This window comes from Laccaria bicolor, genomic scaffold (assembly GCF_000143565.1).
Source record: "Laccaria bicolor S238N-H82 LACBIscaffold_1 genomic scaffold, whole genome shotgun sequence".
NCBI classification, from domain to species: domain Eukaryota; kingdom Fungi; phylum Basidiomycota; class Agaricomycetes; order Agaricales; family Hydnangiaceae; genus Laccaria; species Laccaria bicolor.
Window position 1 is genome coordinate 335007 of NW_001889872.1, and position 13784 is coordinate 348790.

The window sequence follows — 13784 nt, forward strand, 5'->3', positions numbered from 1 at the left end:
CTATTCCTGACATGACCGCCATCCAAGCTGTCTTCATTCGTGGCTACGAAGAACGCTCATCTCCCAAACCACACACCGTGTATCGCATTGACATTCAAGCAAATGTTCGATCATGGCAGATGTGGAGAAGGTATTCGGAGTTTGACGATCTACACACAGACCTTTCAAGATCAACTGGATCACCACCACCCTGTGTCCTACCTCCTAAACACAAGTTCGCAATTCTCCGCTCCCACTCAGATATCAAGATACTCGATGAACGGAGAGTAGGGCTAGAAACGTACCTCAGAGCCATCCTCAGCGCCAAGGAGGACAAGTGGCGGGAGAGTTTCGCTTTCAAGCAGTTCTTGGGCATACCAGTCGGCAAACAGCAGGCTGGCGAAGCGAGTCAATTGACTTCAGCTTCTTGGCTAGATGAACATCTAGAGCTTCAATCCCGGCTTCGGGATGTCTGGGCTGAGATCAATAAACGAGATGCCCTCTCTGATCGAGGAGACATTGGCGCATCCCACAAAAGCAACGTGGCCGCAAAGTCGAAGCTTGCTGGTGTTCTGGCACGAATTGGGGTGCTGGGGAAAGGTTTGCAGGAACTTGGGGTGGCTGGGATGAGCGAGGGCGAGCTGCAGCGGCGGACGGACATGGTCGCACGACTGCAGGACGATTGTGAAAAGCTCAGTAGAGTCGTCACGATTGCACGTCAAACATCCGCCAGGGCTGCGGCACCGTTGTCGTCAGGGGGGTCTCTTGCGTTGAACCCTGCCTCGCAATCGGACAGGGAGGCGTTGTTGGGATCCTCACACGCTGCTAAACCTGCGCGACGTGTCTTTGGTGCATCTTCTCCTCCCAAAGAGACCGAGATGACACGTCCTTTGGATAATGTTGGCTTAGTTGGGCTTCAGCAAGTTCAGATCCAACAGCAGGATAACCAACTATCCCAACTCACAACAATACTGCAACGGCAGAGACAGCTAGGGGAGGCAATCGGTAGTGAAATTGCCTATCAAATCGAAATGTTGGACGACCTCTCTAATGAGGTTGACCGCGTTGGAGGGAAACTGACGACCACTAACAGGCAACTCAACCGACTTTCTTGATGTGCATCTCCAAGTCTTTTCTACTGGATCTAATTGGTCAATTATAGAGCTACGTAGGGGGATTGGTTATATCGGAGGAAAGGACATTATGTAGATAATCTCATTTTGTAACATCTATGATTGTGGCCCCGTTAAGAATTTGCCAACGCCCTTTAAGATGCTTTTAGAATTGACACAAAAGGTATGCGCAGTTCACTCACCTCAAAGGACGCGATCATAATCCCACATGCAGGAGCAATTTTAGCCATCCGAGGCAAGATGCCAGCGTATAACGCCGACGAACCTTCAGTGCGTATTACGCGGATAAGGAGGGGCAGAGTCCTCGAGATATGGGTATTCGATGCTGACATGAGAAGGGCCTGCCGTCGAGTCTTCAGCACGTCGAACGGGGATGTTAATAGGGCCGCTGAAATCCCACTGATTGCCCCGCTCACAAAGGCCACCCCTGTACCTTCATGGCCTCGTCTCGCAAAAGATTTTTTCCAAGTCTCATAGCTTGCCCAGTAGAATCCAGAAAACGGCACGTCCCGCCATAGACTGGGGCTAAGGCCGCGCCACAAATATCCAATGCCTTTCTGCCTGACAACGGACCGAACAGAGGTAAGAACGGACCGAAGGGTATGCGGGTTATCAGGTGAAAGTGGGGTTGATTGCAGGTTGGTGCGGATGAGTTCCAGTGGTGAGATGATGGAGGTGATAGTTGTACGGGCCAAAATTCCAGCAGAGAGGGGAACGAGGGTATCATTTGGTATGAGGGGAGGGAGAACAACCTTCTGCAGGTGATCGTATGTTAGGATGTAGGCTGTCGCTGACGGGACACTGATAACCCTAGTAGTATATTATTGAAATGTTGCTCAAATACCAGACCATATCACGTACAATGTTGTCCCAACACCTTTCCAAAGACCAGGTATCCCCTCTGCGCGCAAAACATGCCGAACAGCGTCCAAAAATCCGGTGACACGCTCAGTTTTCAAAACTCCCCGTTCCCACACGCAAACCACTTCTTCCCCTACTGGTCTTGCAAGCGAAGACATATTCCTCACACAGGAAGCCACATTGCTGGGCTGGCAACAAGTATTAGGCGGAGGTCGAGGAAAAAGGGGTTTTAGTTGTGGAGGTTGTGTCTGTAACCGGGTCTTCACGACGTCAAAGGGTGTCACTGAAGACGGGCTCGCAAGTGAGCGAGAACAAAAAATGAAAAGAGTTACTCACTGGTCAATGCCGTCAAGGTGGACCCAGTCGCGGCAGCGACGATTTTAGCATGAAATTTGTCCATGAGCACTATGGGAGTCAAGGAGACACTTGCTATCTGATAAGCGGAGTTGCAACAATTTACATTTGGCGTCACGTGAACATTTGTTGGATTTATTGACTCTCACTAAATAGTAAAAACGACGACGAACAAATCTTCAGACTACACCCAGCCCGTTTCTCGCTCTCAATACCTGCGACGGCCCCTTTCATACATTATTTCCTTTTTCCTTCTTTTAGATTCACCCTATCTCTTTTCTGACTGTTATCCATCCTGATTCACTCTTCTTTCTGCATCTTCTGATTTTCTGTCTCTACTTTGAATGGCGACCTCTTCTTTGTCGGGGGCTGCTCTCCAGGCTTCGAGAGCTGCGCTTTCTGCTGCTTTGGCCGATCAGCCACCATCAACCCTCACTTCAGCAGAGGAGGGTCTGGAGCCTGGTGAAATACAAGAAGTGAATATGGAAGCTCAAGCCGAAGGTATCCGTACTGTGTTCAGTGATCCTACCAACTTTAATGTCAAGGTAAGTCACCAAAGTGACACGGGACGTTTATATTGTTTATCATCTCGCAGCATCCCCTTTACTCGCCTTGGACACTTTGGTTCGACTCCCCTGCGACCAAGGGCCGAAATATGCCCCAGACGCCTGTCTCCGCATTTCCACAGACGCCGGTTCCCCAAACTCCTGGTGCAGCTGCGGCCCAGGGCTGGATGGAGGACATCAAGCGTGTCATCAGCTTCGATAGTGTCGAGGAATTCTGGGGGTATGCCCAAGTTTCGACGATAAGATTTTTCAATATCACTGACCCTGACTTTAGCTTGTACAATAACATTATACCACCGTCTCAATTGCCGCAAAAGGCTAACTACTATCTGTTCAAGGTGAGATCTCAGTTGTAAGAGACATCTTGTTTGCTGACTGTGCATCGCAGGAGGGGATTATTCCCGCATGGGAAGACGAGGCGAACAAGAATGGAGGGAAATGGAGCATTCAATTGCCTAAAGACAAAAATCGTCCCAACGTTGACAAGATGTGGCTGTATACCGTGAGTGAAGCAAGTCGTGCATCATTCCTTAACTTGACATCACGCTCAGATGCTTGCTGCAATAGGCGAAACGTTTGATCCGTCACCCACAGATTCGGAGAATGGGTCGCAGTCATTGATTACGGGGGTGATCGTGTCTACGCGTCCGCAGTTTTATCGACTGTCGATATGGACGCGCCTTGCACCTGGTGCCGACGAAGATGGGTTACGGGAGAGAATTGAGGGGGTTGGAAAATACTTCAAAATCAGTGTATTGGGATACCCCGAGGGCGCGAAGCTTGCTGGGCCACTGGCGACGGAGGTCGAGTTCCTGTCGCACAAGGACTCGGAGAAAAAGGGCAAGCCAAAGAAGATTGTTGTTTGATGTTGTATCTTGTGTACGGTTGTCTGCTAGGAGCTATGTTATGACATCATCTACTTTTAGGGTCGCTTATAAGAGCTGTTATCTTTCCCAGATATCAATCATTTATACCTTTCTTCCTCTCCACAATGCCCGTTCCCAGTTTTTTGGCCTCCTTCGCTGACAAGGCTCAGTCTGCAATCAACGCCTCGCCACTCGCTGCTCATCTTCCAGCTAATCTTTCATCACGCCCAACCAGCCCAGATGCCGCCAATCAACCATCTGCCAACGATTCTGCTGCGCAAGGCGGTCATAAATCACACACATTCGACGCAATTCAGCATCAATTTCGCTCCCTGCAACAGCAGTATTCGTAAGTTGGCGTCCATATCTCTTTGTGATATTTCTCAATTTATCTTATTTAGGACTACCTCTCCAGTCCAGAAGGTCATTACTGCAGAAAAAGGTGTTGCGATCGACTTCGATAGCGTTTCGCGCGACTCAAAGGCTCAAAGCAAAGAGCTGTATACCTGGGGTCAATCTGAAGCAGAGGATCTGAAAGATGGCAAGTTATCCCTTGTTCCTCTCGAATATCAACCTCAGCCTATATCAAGTGACCGACAGACTTGCGTATCTAAACTTTGTTCAGGGATCCCTCGCTAGTTCACTCGCCATCAAGCTTGATTCCGCCAGGGCTTCCATGAAGGCCCTTCGGGATGCTGAAGCAGCCCTTCTACCACGTCGGAATATCCGTGCCGGGATACAGAATCAGATCGGTCGTCTCGAGCATGCCCAGCAGAAGGGCACGGAGAAAACCATTTCCGATCTCAGGGGTCAACTGAAGAAAGCTGAACAGGACGATTTACCGCTGGAACGAGAAATCGAGCTTTTGAAACGCAAAGCGGTCAGGGAAAGCGAGCGACTCAAATGGGAAGCCCTTCGTGAAGTAGGTTTTATTTATTTATCCAAGAATAACATTTGTGATTGGATGCCCTCCAGTACGGCGAGAAGTTGGTTCTCCTCTCCCAAACAGCAACACCAATCATCGCAGCACTGCCTACGTTGCCACCAAACCAGGCCAGTCCGTACACAGGTGCTCAAGTAACAGGAGCAGCTCGCGCATCCCTCCAGCGTGCTTTAGACAACTACAAAACAGGGCACATCAATCTCCCCCCTCAAGTAGCTGGTTCTGATCTCAGCCGCTCAGACACCCGCAGCTTCGGGGAAAGTCATGCCAGCGAGCTGTCGAATATCAGCACGGACAGCATAAGTCTCCAATCGAGCATCCCAACGACACCCCCAGTCGTCAGCCAACCTCTTGCCCAGGTTCCCCCGACAGAACAGACCTCCCCTCCTGAACAGGCAGTGTCGCCACCTATTAACCCGCTTACACTTAACCAGTCACCGTCACCAATTCCCGCCGTTGTGAATGCAGCCACCACCCCGATCGCGTTGGACTCTGGCGATACCTCCATCACTGTCCCAACAATCATCCCGACCGTTGCAGAGACTGGCGTTCCCGTGTCTGCTGGGCCATCTGGGCCTGGACCAGCTAGCGGTTCGCTGCACGATATTAGGGGAGCGTCTTCTCTCGCTGGCCCGCGAAGTGGAGGTCTACCTGGCAATGAGTCGCAAATACCTGCATATGGTGAACCCCCAGCCTCCAACGTCGCAAGTTCTCAGAAACTTGAGTCTGCAGAGGAGGAGAAAAAGAGGCTGGCGGCTGCGTATACCCTGCATGATTCCGCTGTTGCCTCAGCTCCGTCGACGGCCACTCCTCAAGCAGCTGCGGCAGTTTCACCACCTCACGAGAGCGCGGAGGAAGAAAAGAAACGGCTGGAGCGAGAGGAACGGGAGAGGTTTTTGCAGGCAGGTTCGAGTCAAGGAGGGCCCCCAAAGAAGGATGGAGCTGATGAGGATCTGCCTCCTTATCAAGAACCTGGTTCGCAGTAAATTTCTCGTTTTTAAATTTGGAATGTTACCATCTGTATAATGTACTGTATCGGACGATCAACCCGGAGGAACAAATATTGGTATTGGAATTCAACGAGTGTGGCAGTTTACACCTTGGCTATAAGCCTCCGGGTCTCTTGTGGGGTAAAATGCAAGATGATGGACAATACTTTTACAAGGTTTGGCTGGTTGCACCAAAATGATCATTGTGATGCTCGTGAGAGGCAATTCAGATGCTTACCCTCATTTCCTTGTGCTCTAGGAACTGGAGAATGACATTCCGTAAATATTCAAGATTGACTTCTTCCTCGTTCTTAGTCGAGCTCGGTGCAGGTGACGCGGTACGTGAAGGAGACTCTGTCGGAATGGGGGAGAAAGAATTTCGTGACTCGGCAGGACTGTTTTCTGGGTTACCACGTGTAGTCCAGTATCCCACTCCGGGGTTTCGTTGTCGTTCGAGTAGCGCTGCAGATGACTGAACCTTGCGCAGCTCCTCACGTAGGGTCTGAAAACGAATTCATATTTTATCAAGCATGCGAAAAAAGTTGGAACTACCTTGTTATTCTGCCGAAGTTGAGCATCGCGGTTCTGCCCCTCCTCGACCTGGCGCTCCAAATGGCTGATCTTGAGGGCAAACTCCGTCTCACGCTCCTTCGCCGATTTCTATTCCTCGAAATTTACGATATCGACCTAAATCAACAGATCAAACCACTCACCTTGAGCTCGCTCAATTGATCTTGAAGAAGGGGCAGCTCCGACACTTGTTGCCGCAAGACTTTGGCTACCTCCTTCGCGTGCGACACCTCTGCACGGAGTTCGGAGGCCACGCCTTCGTCGGTCTCTCGCGTTTTGGCTGCAGAGCCCAGGACGCGTTTAAGTTCATCCAGTTCCTTGCCTTTTTCTCTGAGCTTTCGACTCCAATCTCCCTCGGCTTCATTCCGTTCCTTTTCAAGTGTAATAAGATTTCGCTTTAGCTCCGAGATCTTTACTTCGCACTTGGCCTCAACTGCAGATATCAGGTGCGCAACATCGCCAGCGGGTGTGACGGGATCACGCTGTCTCGCCGTTGCCTCTTGCTCGCGCTGTAATTCTGCATATTCCTCTCTTAGCAGTGCGAGGCGATCATTTGACTCCCGTAGCTGAAACTGGAACTCGGTGTTTTGGTGTTGGAGGGACTCGAGATGCGTGTGCGCTGACTCTAGTTCAGCTTGTCGTAGTTGAAGTTGATCAAAGAAGGCATTCTTGTCCCTCGTTGTATTGTTAAGCGAATTCTCCAGGGTTGATATTTGCGAGTTCTTCGACGACAATTCTTTGAGGTGCATACTCTGCAGGCCATGATCAACTAAGGAATCACAGAAATTCGTTTTCACCCTTTACCTTGGATGTAGCTATTTCTAGCTCTAATTGACCCCGCACGGCAGAGAGTTCTTTCTCGAAACGATCTTTCAGGCTGGAAGTGTCCCTTTCATACTGACCTTTCAAATTTGATATGACTTTCTCCCTTTCCTTGTTCAGAGCCTCGATCTCTTGATGCAACCGAGCGCTCTCAATATGTTCCTTGTCCTTTTCGCCCTTCTCTTTCTCTTTGGAAAAGGCTGCTTCTTTCAAAGCGTCTTCCTTCTCCTTCTCCGCCTTGACAAGTTTCTGTCTCAGAGTTTTCAGAAGGCTTATTGCCTTCACTCGCTTCTCTTCCTCCTCCTTGGCCAGAGTCTTGAACCGCTCACACTCTTGCACAAGGCGGTCAACCTCGGACCTATGAGTGGCTGCCGTTTCCTCCGCCTGAGTGTTCGAACTCTGAGAAGCCTGAAAAAGTGCTTCAGTCTCACTCAGCTGCGTTTTGAGTTTGTTTATTTGCTCCGACTGGGAGGTTGACTGCAATTGATGGGTGTCTTGAAGTTGCTGCAGACGCCCATCATGGCCTGAGATACCAAATGAGCGTGAAAAAGAGAAAATCACGTCGAACTCACTTTCCAATCTCTTATTCAGGCCTTGAACTTCACTCCTATAATGCTGCATCACCCATATCAGGATATATACGAAAGCCAACCATCATAGACTTCTAACCTCCACCTTTGTATTAGTGTCTTGCAGGTAATCCCGTAATGCAGCAGTATCTTGTATGCTATGCAATGATGTCAAGTCACGAAGTACAAGATCCGCAGCTAATTTTTCCGCTTGTAGCCGTTTAAACGATGTCGAAACATCTTCGACGAGGTTAAAGACAGAGACAGCTGGAGCATGAAGTTGAGGACACACCCGAAAACCGTTGCTCTACTTGTCGAAGTCGTTCTTGAAGATCTTCCACATTCGTACCTGGAGAGTTTTGTGAGGTCGGTTGCTCTTCCTCTTCAAGTGGTGGACCCCTAACTTGGTCACTCTCCTTGTCACCTGCGCGATTCTCCTTCGATGGGAGGGTGGAATCGGGTATATTGGAATGGTCAAAGTTAATACATTCGCCGTCGAGCAAGGAGATTGCTTCTGGCGACATAAGATTTTCGCCATTGAGTTCCTTCAACTTTGTATGCTGTGAAGGGGGGGCCTCTGAATTCAAAAGGGTTAAAGAAGGTGGAGACATTGGCGCAGGCTCGAGTTGAAAGGTGTCTTCGGTAGAAGGGGTAAGCAGGGGAGAATCAGGAAGCGGTGTAGAGGAAGGTGATAGCGGGTGACGTTCAACTATTGTGCGTGGCGTAGATGATGGTGAAGCTCTTGCGGAAGGTTGTGCAGTGGAGGGGCCGGAAGCTTCTCCGATGGCAAATGTGGCTCTACGTAACCTTTCTTCTAGATTGCCTTTTGGTGTCCTACTCTCGGGCAAAGACGATGGGCTCCCTGTGCGTCCGGCTGGACTTCCGGATCGTTGCGAGGCCAGAGACTTGCGTAGAGAATATAGTGCAGACTCTGCCAATTGTCCCGAAGATAATGGTGTTGCAGAACGCGTTGGCTGTGAATCCAGAGAGCGAGGATGCGATGCGCTGTCACGCTGGTCCTCCGGCGATGAAATGTCTAGTCCATGGGGAACTTGTTGCGCTAGCTGTTCGACAGCTTGACGAAATTGGCTGAACATGACATTCGCTAAGGTGCGCTTTGTGGAGGTGAGGCGGGTCCTTTCAAGTTACTGACGTTGTATTCAAAATACCCGTGGGAAGCTGCTTTCGTTGTAGGCCAATTATAATCACATCCAAGTAACTTGTAAGTAACATAAAGTGAATCAAGTATACAGTCTACGATTCCACAGAGCTTTCTGGGCCCTCGCTTTCCTTTCCCTTCCCATTGATGGAAGGCACAGATGAAGATATCGTACCCAGTGAAGTCGAAGAACTTTCAACATCACTGGCTTTGGGAGGGCTCGCCAACTGCCACGCTGGTATCGCTGGTCGGCCCAGCGTCGGTAACGGCGATGTGGGAGTGCCCGAGAGACCAGGCCCGCGGCTTAAAAGCAACGCTTTCAGAGACTTGAGTTCTTGTTGCAGCTCAGCCAAAGACTGTGTCTGGCTCTCTTTATTTTTCTCAATCATCTGGCCCGGAAAATTATGAAAGATACACAAAGAAAGGGCGGCGGCCCACCTTTGGGAGCATCTCCCGCACATTGGTGATTTCTTCCCGTATTTCACGCATTTCGTCTCGAGTCTTAAGTTCTCCTTCACGCATTTCAGACACGACAGCTTTTACGTCCTCCGTTGTCTGGTCGATCTTGTCTTTTTGTTCTTCCACAGCAGCTCGAACGGCAGCGGTTTCATTCTGTATCTCCTTCAAGAGGGCTTCCGCAGCGTCAAATTGCGCAGTGAGAGCATCTCGATCTTCCTCATACGCTGAAGAGTTCGGGGGTTGCAAGTGTGGGGAGAGATATTTCTGTGTTTAAAATTCAGTCGAGGGAAGAACACGGAGAGCCCACATACCTTAAAGAGTGCAACTGCGCTATAAGTTATTGCGCCTGACACGACCGCCGTAATCTAATTCCAAACTTTAGCACATGTTTCGCTGGTTGTTGAGATCAGCTGACAAAATAATCTCGCCAGTCCCAACGGGATTGAGAAGGGAATTGCTGACGACTATAGGGATAGGGAACTTGTTGAGATGGGCCTGCGGTAGTGACAGATGCCTGCTTCATTGCAAGCTCAATTTCTGGCGGAGTTAATCCTTTTGCCTCAAGAAATTGAATCCTCTGGGTCAAAGGGGAGGCTTGTGCCTGTGAGCAGGGTTAGTGAAAGAATGGTATGAAGGGTTTTGAGCCCACAATACCTTTGGATCGACAAGGAAGGCGACGGCATTGCGAATAAGCTCCTGACGGTCCATAGTGAAGAGAGGAAGGCAATAACCGAGAGCCGGGACCCTAACCTAAGGCCAACCCTAATCTAGGACCAAGCCAACCCTAACCTCAGGTATCAGGTGCGTTCGGACGTTGCCGTGTGCCACTTGTCACGAATTTTGCTGGATTGAATCAAGGTTTGTCTTCCACTGAATATGTTGCCTCTCGCAACTTGCAAAGCTGTATCTCGTGGTTTAACCGCGGCACGTTGTGAGTAGTATCCCCCTTGCTGTGAAGAATTCTCCGTTAAACTATTCTTTTCTACCCAGCATCCTTGCTGTTGGCTTGTCAACGTAGCCCCAGGTCGGGTATTCCCAGCTTTGGTGCGCTCGTATGCTGCGTGGCCTCCATTCATTTCTAACAATATAGCAGCTCTTTGCAGAGGCTATGCAGAACAATTTTCGCGGTCCAAGCCTCATATGAACATTGGGACCATTGGCTCGTTTCCATGCCTTACTTCCTCGTTCTGCTGGCTAACCTCCCCTCCAAAACAGGCCATGTCGATCACGGGAAAACAACATTGACCGCCGCCATTACCAAGGTTCTTTCTACACAGGGTGGAGCAAAGTTTACCGACTACAGCCAGATCGACAAGGCCCCAGAGGAGAAAGCTCGAGGTATCACTATCAACTCTGCTCACGTTGAATACGAGACAGCGACACGCCACTACGGTCACATTGATTGCCCGGGTCACGCTGATTGTAGGTTTATTTTGCCTCTACTTCTCGTCCAGATTGCCTGATCTCAGTCAAGACATCAAAAACATGATTACCGGCGCCGCACAAATGGACGGCGCTATCATCGTTGTTTCTGCCACTGATGGCCAAATGCCTCAGACTCGTGAACATTTGCTATTGGCGCGTCAGGTTGGCATAAAACGGCTGGTTGTTTTCATCAACAAAGTTGACCAAATCTCGGACCCTGAAATGCTTGAACTTGTGGATATGGAAATGCGCGACCTCTTGACCACGTATAACTTCGACGGCGAATCAACCCCAATTATTATGGGATCGGCTTTGGCTGCACTGGAAGGACGCAACGACGACATCGGCGCTACGAAGATTCAGGAATTGGTCAATGCTTGTGATGAATGGCTCGAACTCCCTCTTCGTATATACTGTCCTTCACTTTGTTATTCCATTCACGTTTATAATCATTCCAGGTGATCTCGAGAAGCCTTTCCTGATGCCCATAGAAGGTTCGGATAGCCCTCCTTTATCGCTTGTAGAACCTAACCATGAGCAGACGTATTCTCGATTTCCGGACGTGGTACTGTTGCAACCGGTCGTGTAAGTACAACGCCCTTGGAATTTGGCTCTTCTAACGCGAACATGCCACAGGTTGAACGCGGAATCGCTCTGAAAGGCAGTGACGTAGAAGTTGTCGGTTTTGGTGCCAACTTTAAAACTACGCTGACCGGGATTGGTGAGGGCCTTTGCTTTCTATAGTTCTGTCTCACCAATTGAAATTTTGCATAGAAATGTTCCACAAAGAACTGGACCGAGTATGTTGAGATGCCACCATTGCATCGAACCCTCTTACGAATTAACTTAGGCTGAAGCTGGCGACAACATGGGTGCTCTCCTCCGTGGTATAAAGCGCGAACAAATTCGCCGTGGTCACGTTTTGGCTGCTCCCGGTTCAGTTAAAGCTGCAAAGAAGTTCCTGGCCCAGATCTACGTACGTCACAATTGTGATTAGCTGAACCCCGCTGATTTTGCGATTTCAGGTATTGACCAAAGACGAAGGTGAATTCTGATTTACTTCGCTGACGAGCCCAGATTGAAGTCTCGGTAGGTGGTCGTTATACGCCCTTCATGAGCAACTATAGGCCTCAATGCTTCATCCGAACGGCCGATATAACTGTTGCTCTTACGTTTCCTGAGGGCACGCCTGATGCTGCTGAGAAAATGGTATTTGGGGTTCTTGCCAAACCATATATTCAATTAACACTTTGAAGGTCATGCCCGGTGACAACGTTGAGCTTGTGTGCGACCTTTACTTCGACGTTGCGTTGGAAGAAGGAACTCGGTTAGTTCTAGTTTCTTGATCATATTTGCCATTTCTGATAATAGCGCACCATAGATTTACTCTTCGCGAGGCACACAAAACAAGTGCGGATCTACCTGTTTTTCTTGGAACTTCTCCTGATAGTTTTCGTTTTTAGTTGGGACCGGAATTGTTACCAAGATTCTTGAGTAAAGCAGGGAGACCTTTTTGCTTTTTTTATTTGCCAAGCGCTGTCCATCCCAACTCTTAGAAGTTAGAACTAATAAAAGTACGCCCCCGCTGGAATAATAATAGTGCCATAGGTAGATTTGTAAGCAGACTTTTTCCATCTAACCCAAAGAGGAAATGCTTAGAGTGGACCCTGAGTGACATTCACGTTCAGATTTTCATTTGCGCGCGTAACCGTTCCTCGTTCTTCCGTCTCTTCGCTCACAATGCAGTCCATCTTGAGAGCAACAACCCGTTCGCGGCACTCAAGCATTCTCTTACGCCAGTCGTCTATGTCCGGGGCTTGGGCTAGGCCACAGAATTTGCGAACTCTCGTTAGTAAGTATCGGTTGACTTGGTCCTTACTCGTGCGGCATCGTCACCTTTCGTTCTTTAGCTAAAAGATACACAATCGAACACGAAGCCGTTACTTTCGATGATTCTACTGGCATTGGCACTGTCTCAATCACGGACCACGCCCAGTCTTCCCTCGGGGACGTTGTTTTTGTGGAGCTCCCCGCATTGGGCACCGAGGTTAAACAAGGAGGTGTGTGGCTCCAAACGACTCGAGGAGTGCGATAGTGAATGTTAAACTTCCAGACCAAATTGGTGCCGTGGAAAGCGTAAAAGCTGCTTCCGATATCGTACGTCGCGTTTTACCTCAGGCGGGGAGCTCGATTTGCCCTGATTTTTTTCCCCCCTAGTACGCACCTGTGTCGGGAACAATCGAAGAAATCAACGAGACGCTGTCGTCGGAACCTGGGTTGTTGAACAAATCTCCAGAGGACAAAGGTACGCGCAAGCCAACCATGACTTGCAGGTTTTGAACGAGTGATGGATTAGGCTGGCTCTGCAAAATCAAACTCCATGATCCTTCAGAGGTATGAAGAATCTCTTATCCCAGCAAACGCAGCTTATACCTCCCATAGGTGGACAAACTCCTAACTGAAGAAAAATATCACGCCAGTTACGAGTCATGAGAAATAGATCGGCATTACATAGTCCACAAGAATGTGAATGTGAACAGTGGAACATCTTCCGGAATCTTCAAAGATTTTCGATAAATTTGGTATTTAAGATAGCATTGGAGTAATCATGGCACAGAATGTATCTTTATGACGACGGTTCATATCGGTATTTTTCGCCACGGACTTCCATCCTCTCCTTGGCTTCTTTGAGAGCCCACGTTTGTATGCTGAGAAAGCGATAACACTTGTTAGATTATCAGAGTAGAGAGATACCCAACAGGCCGACCTCGAGTCCGGTTTATAGTATATCAAGACCGTGGCGAACAACATTGAACCAAACATTCCAAAGTACCAGACATTTTCCCAGTCCTCTTTAACTCGCTTTTGGCCTGGCGGAGGGGCCTTGATGTTGGGCGGAGGTCAGACGTTAATCCATTGCTGCATGATTGCGGAATTACCTTTTCCCCGAACAGCCAACCCGAAGGTTCGTTAAATTGAGGAGTCTCGTGTGACGCAAGACGTGCCCCTCGAAGGCGCTGTATAGAGCGCAGAGCGCGGAAGGTTGTCGAGGTGGTGAGCATGAAAGTGAGAACTATAAGTGCAGTGAA

The 13784-nt window shown here is 49.3% G+C and overlaps 10 protein-coding genes across 10 annotated transcripts; 5 read left to right on the plus strand and 5 right to left on the minus strand.

Annotated features, from left to right (window-relative positions):
• Positions 1–11: 11 nt before the first annotated feature.
• Positions 12–1094, plus strand: LACBIDRAFT_243177 (syntaxin; the record flags this gene model as incomplete). The annotated part of the gene is made up of 1 exon (XM_001873185.1): positions 12–1094. The coding sequence occupies one exon, from the start codon at positions 12–14 to the stop codon at positions 1092–1094; it is 1083 nt and encodes a 360-aa protein (XP_001873220.1).
• Positions 1095–1114: 20 nt separating this feature from the next.
• Positions 1115–2376, minus strand: LACBIDRAFT_300712 (uncharacterized protein). The gene is made up of 4 exons (XM_001873789.1): positions 2310–2376; positions 1974–2256; positions 1295–1922; positions 1115–1244 (listed from the first exon to the last, which is right to left on the minus strand). The coding sequence occupies exons 1-4, from the start codon at positions 2371–2373 to the stop codon at positions 1209–1211; spliced, it is 1011 nt and encodes a 336-aa protein (XP_001873824.1). The 5' UTR covers positions 2374–2376; the 3' UTR covers positions 1115–1208.
• Positions 2377–3060: 684 nt separating this feature from the next.
• On the plus strand, positions 3061–3759 carry LACBIDRAFT_229065 (uncharacterized protein; the record flags this gene model as incomplete). Its single annotated transcript, XM_001873186.1, has 4 exons — positions 3061–3113; positions 3168–3231; positions 3282–3395; positions 3445–3759. 4 exons carry the CDS (start codon positions 3061–3063, stop codon positions 3757–3759), a joined length of 546 nt encoding a protein of 181 aa, XP_001873221.1.
• A 125-nt stretch (positions 3760–3884) lies between these two features.
• LACBIDRAFT_291511 (uncharacterized protein) lies at positions 3885–5780 on the plus strand (the record flags this gene model as incomplete). Its single annotated transcript, XM_001873187.1, has 4 exons — positions 3885–4108; positions 4161–4300; positions 4350–4681; positions 4735–5780. 4 exons carry the CDS (start codon positions 3885–3887, stop codon positions 5686–5688), a joined length of 1650 nt encoding a protein of 549 aa, XP_001873222.1. The 3' UTR covers positions 5689–5780.
• A 15-nt stretch (positions 5781–5795) lies between these two features.
• Positions 5796–7704, minus strand: LACBIDRAFT_300715 (uncharacterized protein; the record flags this gene model as incomplete). Its single annotated transcript, XM_001873790.1, has 6 exons — positions 5796–5873; positions 5930–6193; positions 6244–6351; positions 6405–7013; positions 7066–7607; positions 7656–7704. The coding sequence occupies 6 exons, from the start codon at positions 7702–7704 to the stop codon at positions 5796–5798; spliced, it is 1650 nt and encodes a 549-aa protein (XP_001873825.1).
• Positions 7705–7737: 33 nt separating this feature from the next.
• Positions 7738–8749, minus strand: LACBIDRAFT_300716 (uncharacterized protein; the record flags this gene model as incomplete). Its single annotated transcript, XM_001873791.1, has 2 exons — positions 7738–7892; positions 7945–8749. The coding sequence occupies 2 exons, from the start codon at positions 8747–8749 to the stop codon at positions 7738–7740; spliced, it is 960 nt and encodes a 319-aa protein (XP_001873826.1).
• A 157-nt stretch (positions 8750–8906) lies between these two features.
• Positions 8907–9978, minus strand: LACBIDRAFT_300717 (uncharacterized protein; the record flags this gene model as incomplete). Its single annotated transcript, XM_001873792.1, has 5 exons — positions 8907–9200; positions 9250–9534; positions 9582–9635; positions 9686–9871; positions 9925–9978. 5 exons carry the CDS (start codon positions 9976–9978, stop codon positions 8907–8909), a joined length of 873 nt encoding a protein of 290 aa, XP_001873827.1.
• Positions 9979–10146: 168 nt separating this feature from the next.
• On the plus strand, positions 10147–12193 carry LACBIDRAFT_300718 (uncharacterized protein; the record flags this gene model as incomplete). The annotated part of the gene is made up of 15 exons (XM_001873188.1): positions 10147–10201; positions 10261–10314; positions 10364–10429; positions 10486–10692; positions 10745–11101; positions 11154–11189; positions 11237–11280; positions 11332–11416; positions 11470–11495; positions 11546–11671; positions 11721–11739; positions 11789–11904; positions 11952–12022; positions 12077–12105; positions 12159–12193. The coding sequence occupies 15 exons, from the start codon at positions 10147–10149 to the stop codon at positions 12191–12193; spliced, it is 1326 nt and encodes a 441-aa protein (XP_001873223.1).
• Positions 12194–12429: 236 nt separating this feature from the next.
• LACBIDRAFT_300719 (uncharacterized protein) lies at positions 12430–13256 on the plus strand. The gene is made up of 6 exons (XM_001873189.1): positions 12430–12547; positions 12606–12755; positions 12809–12852; positions 12913–13000; positions 13052–13089; positions 13138–13256. The coding sequence occupies exons 1-6, from the start codon at positions 12502–12504 to the stop codon at positions 13186–13188; spliced, it is 417 nt and encodes a 138-aa protein (XP_001873224.1). The 5' UTR covers positions 12430–12501; the 3' UTR covers positions 13189–13256.
• Positions 13250–13777, minus strand: LACBIDRAFT_187030 (uncharacterized protein). Its single transcript, XM_001873793.1, has 3 exons — positions 13635–13777; positions 13463–13578; positions 13250–13403 (listed from the first exon to the last, which is right to left on the minus strand). Exons 1-3 carry the CDS (start codon positions 13755–13757, stop codon positions 13322–13324), a joined length of 321 nt encoding a protein of 106 aa, XP_001873828.1. The 5' UTR covers positions 13758–13777; the 3' UTR covers positions 13250–13321.
• Between the last annotated feature and the right edge of the window lie 7 nt (positions 13778–13784).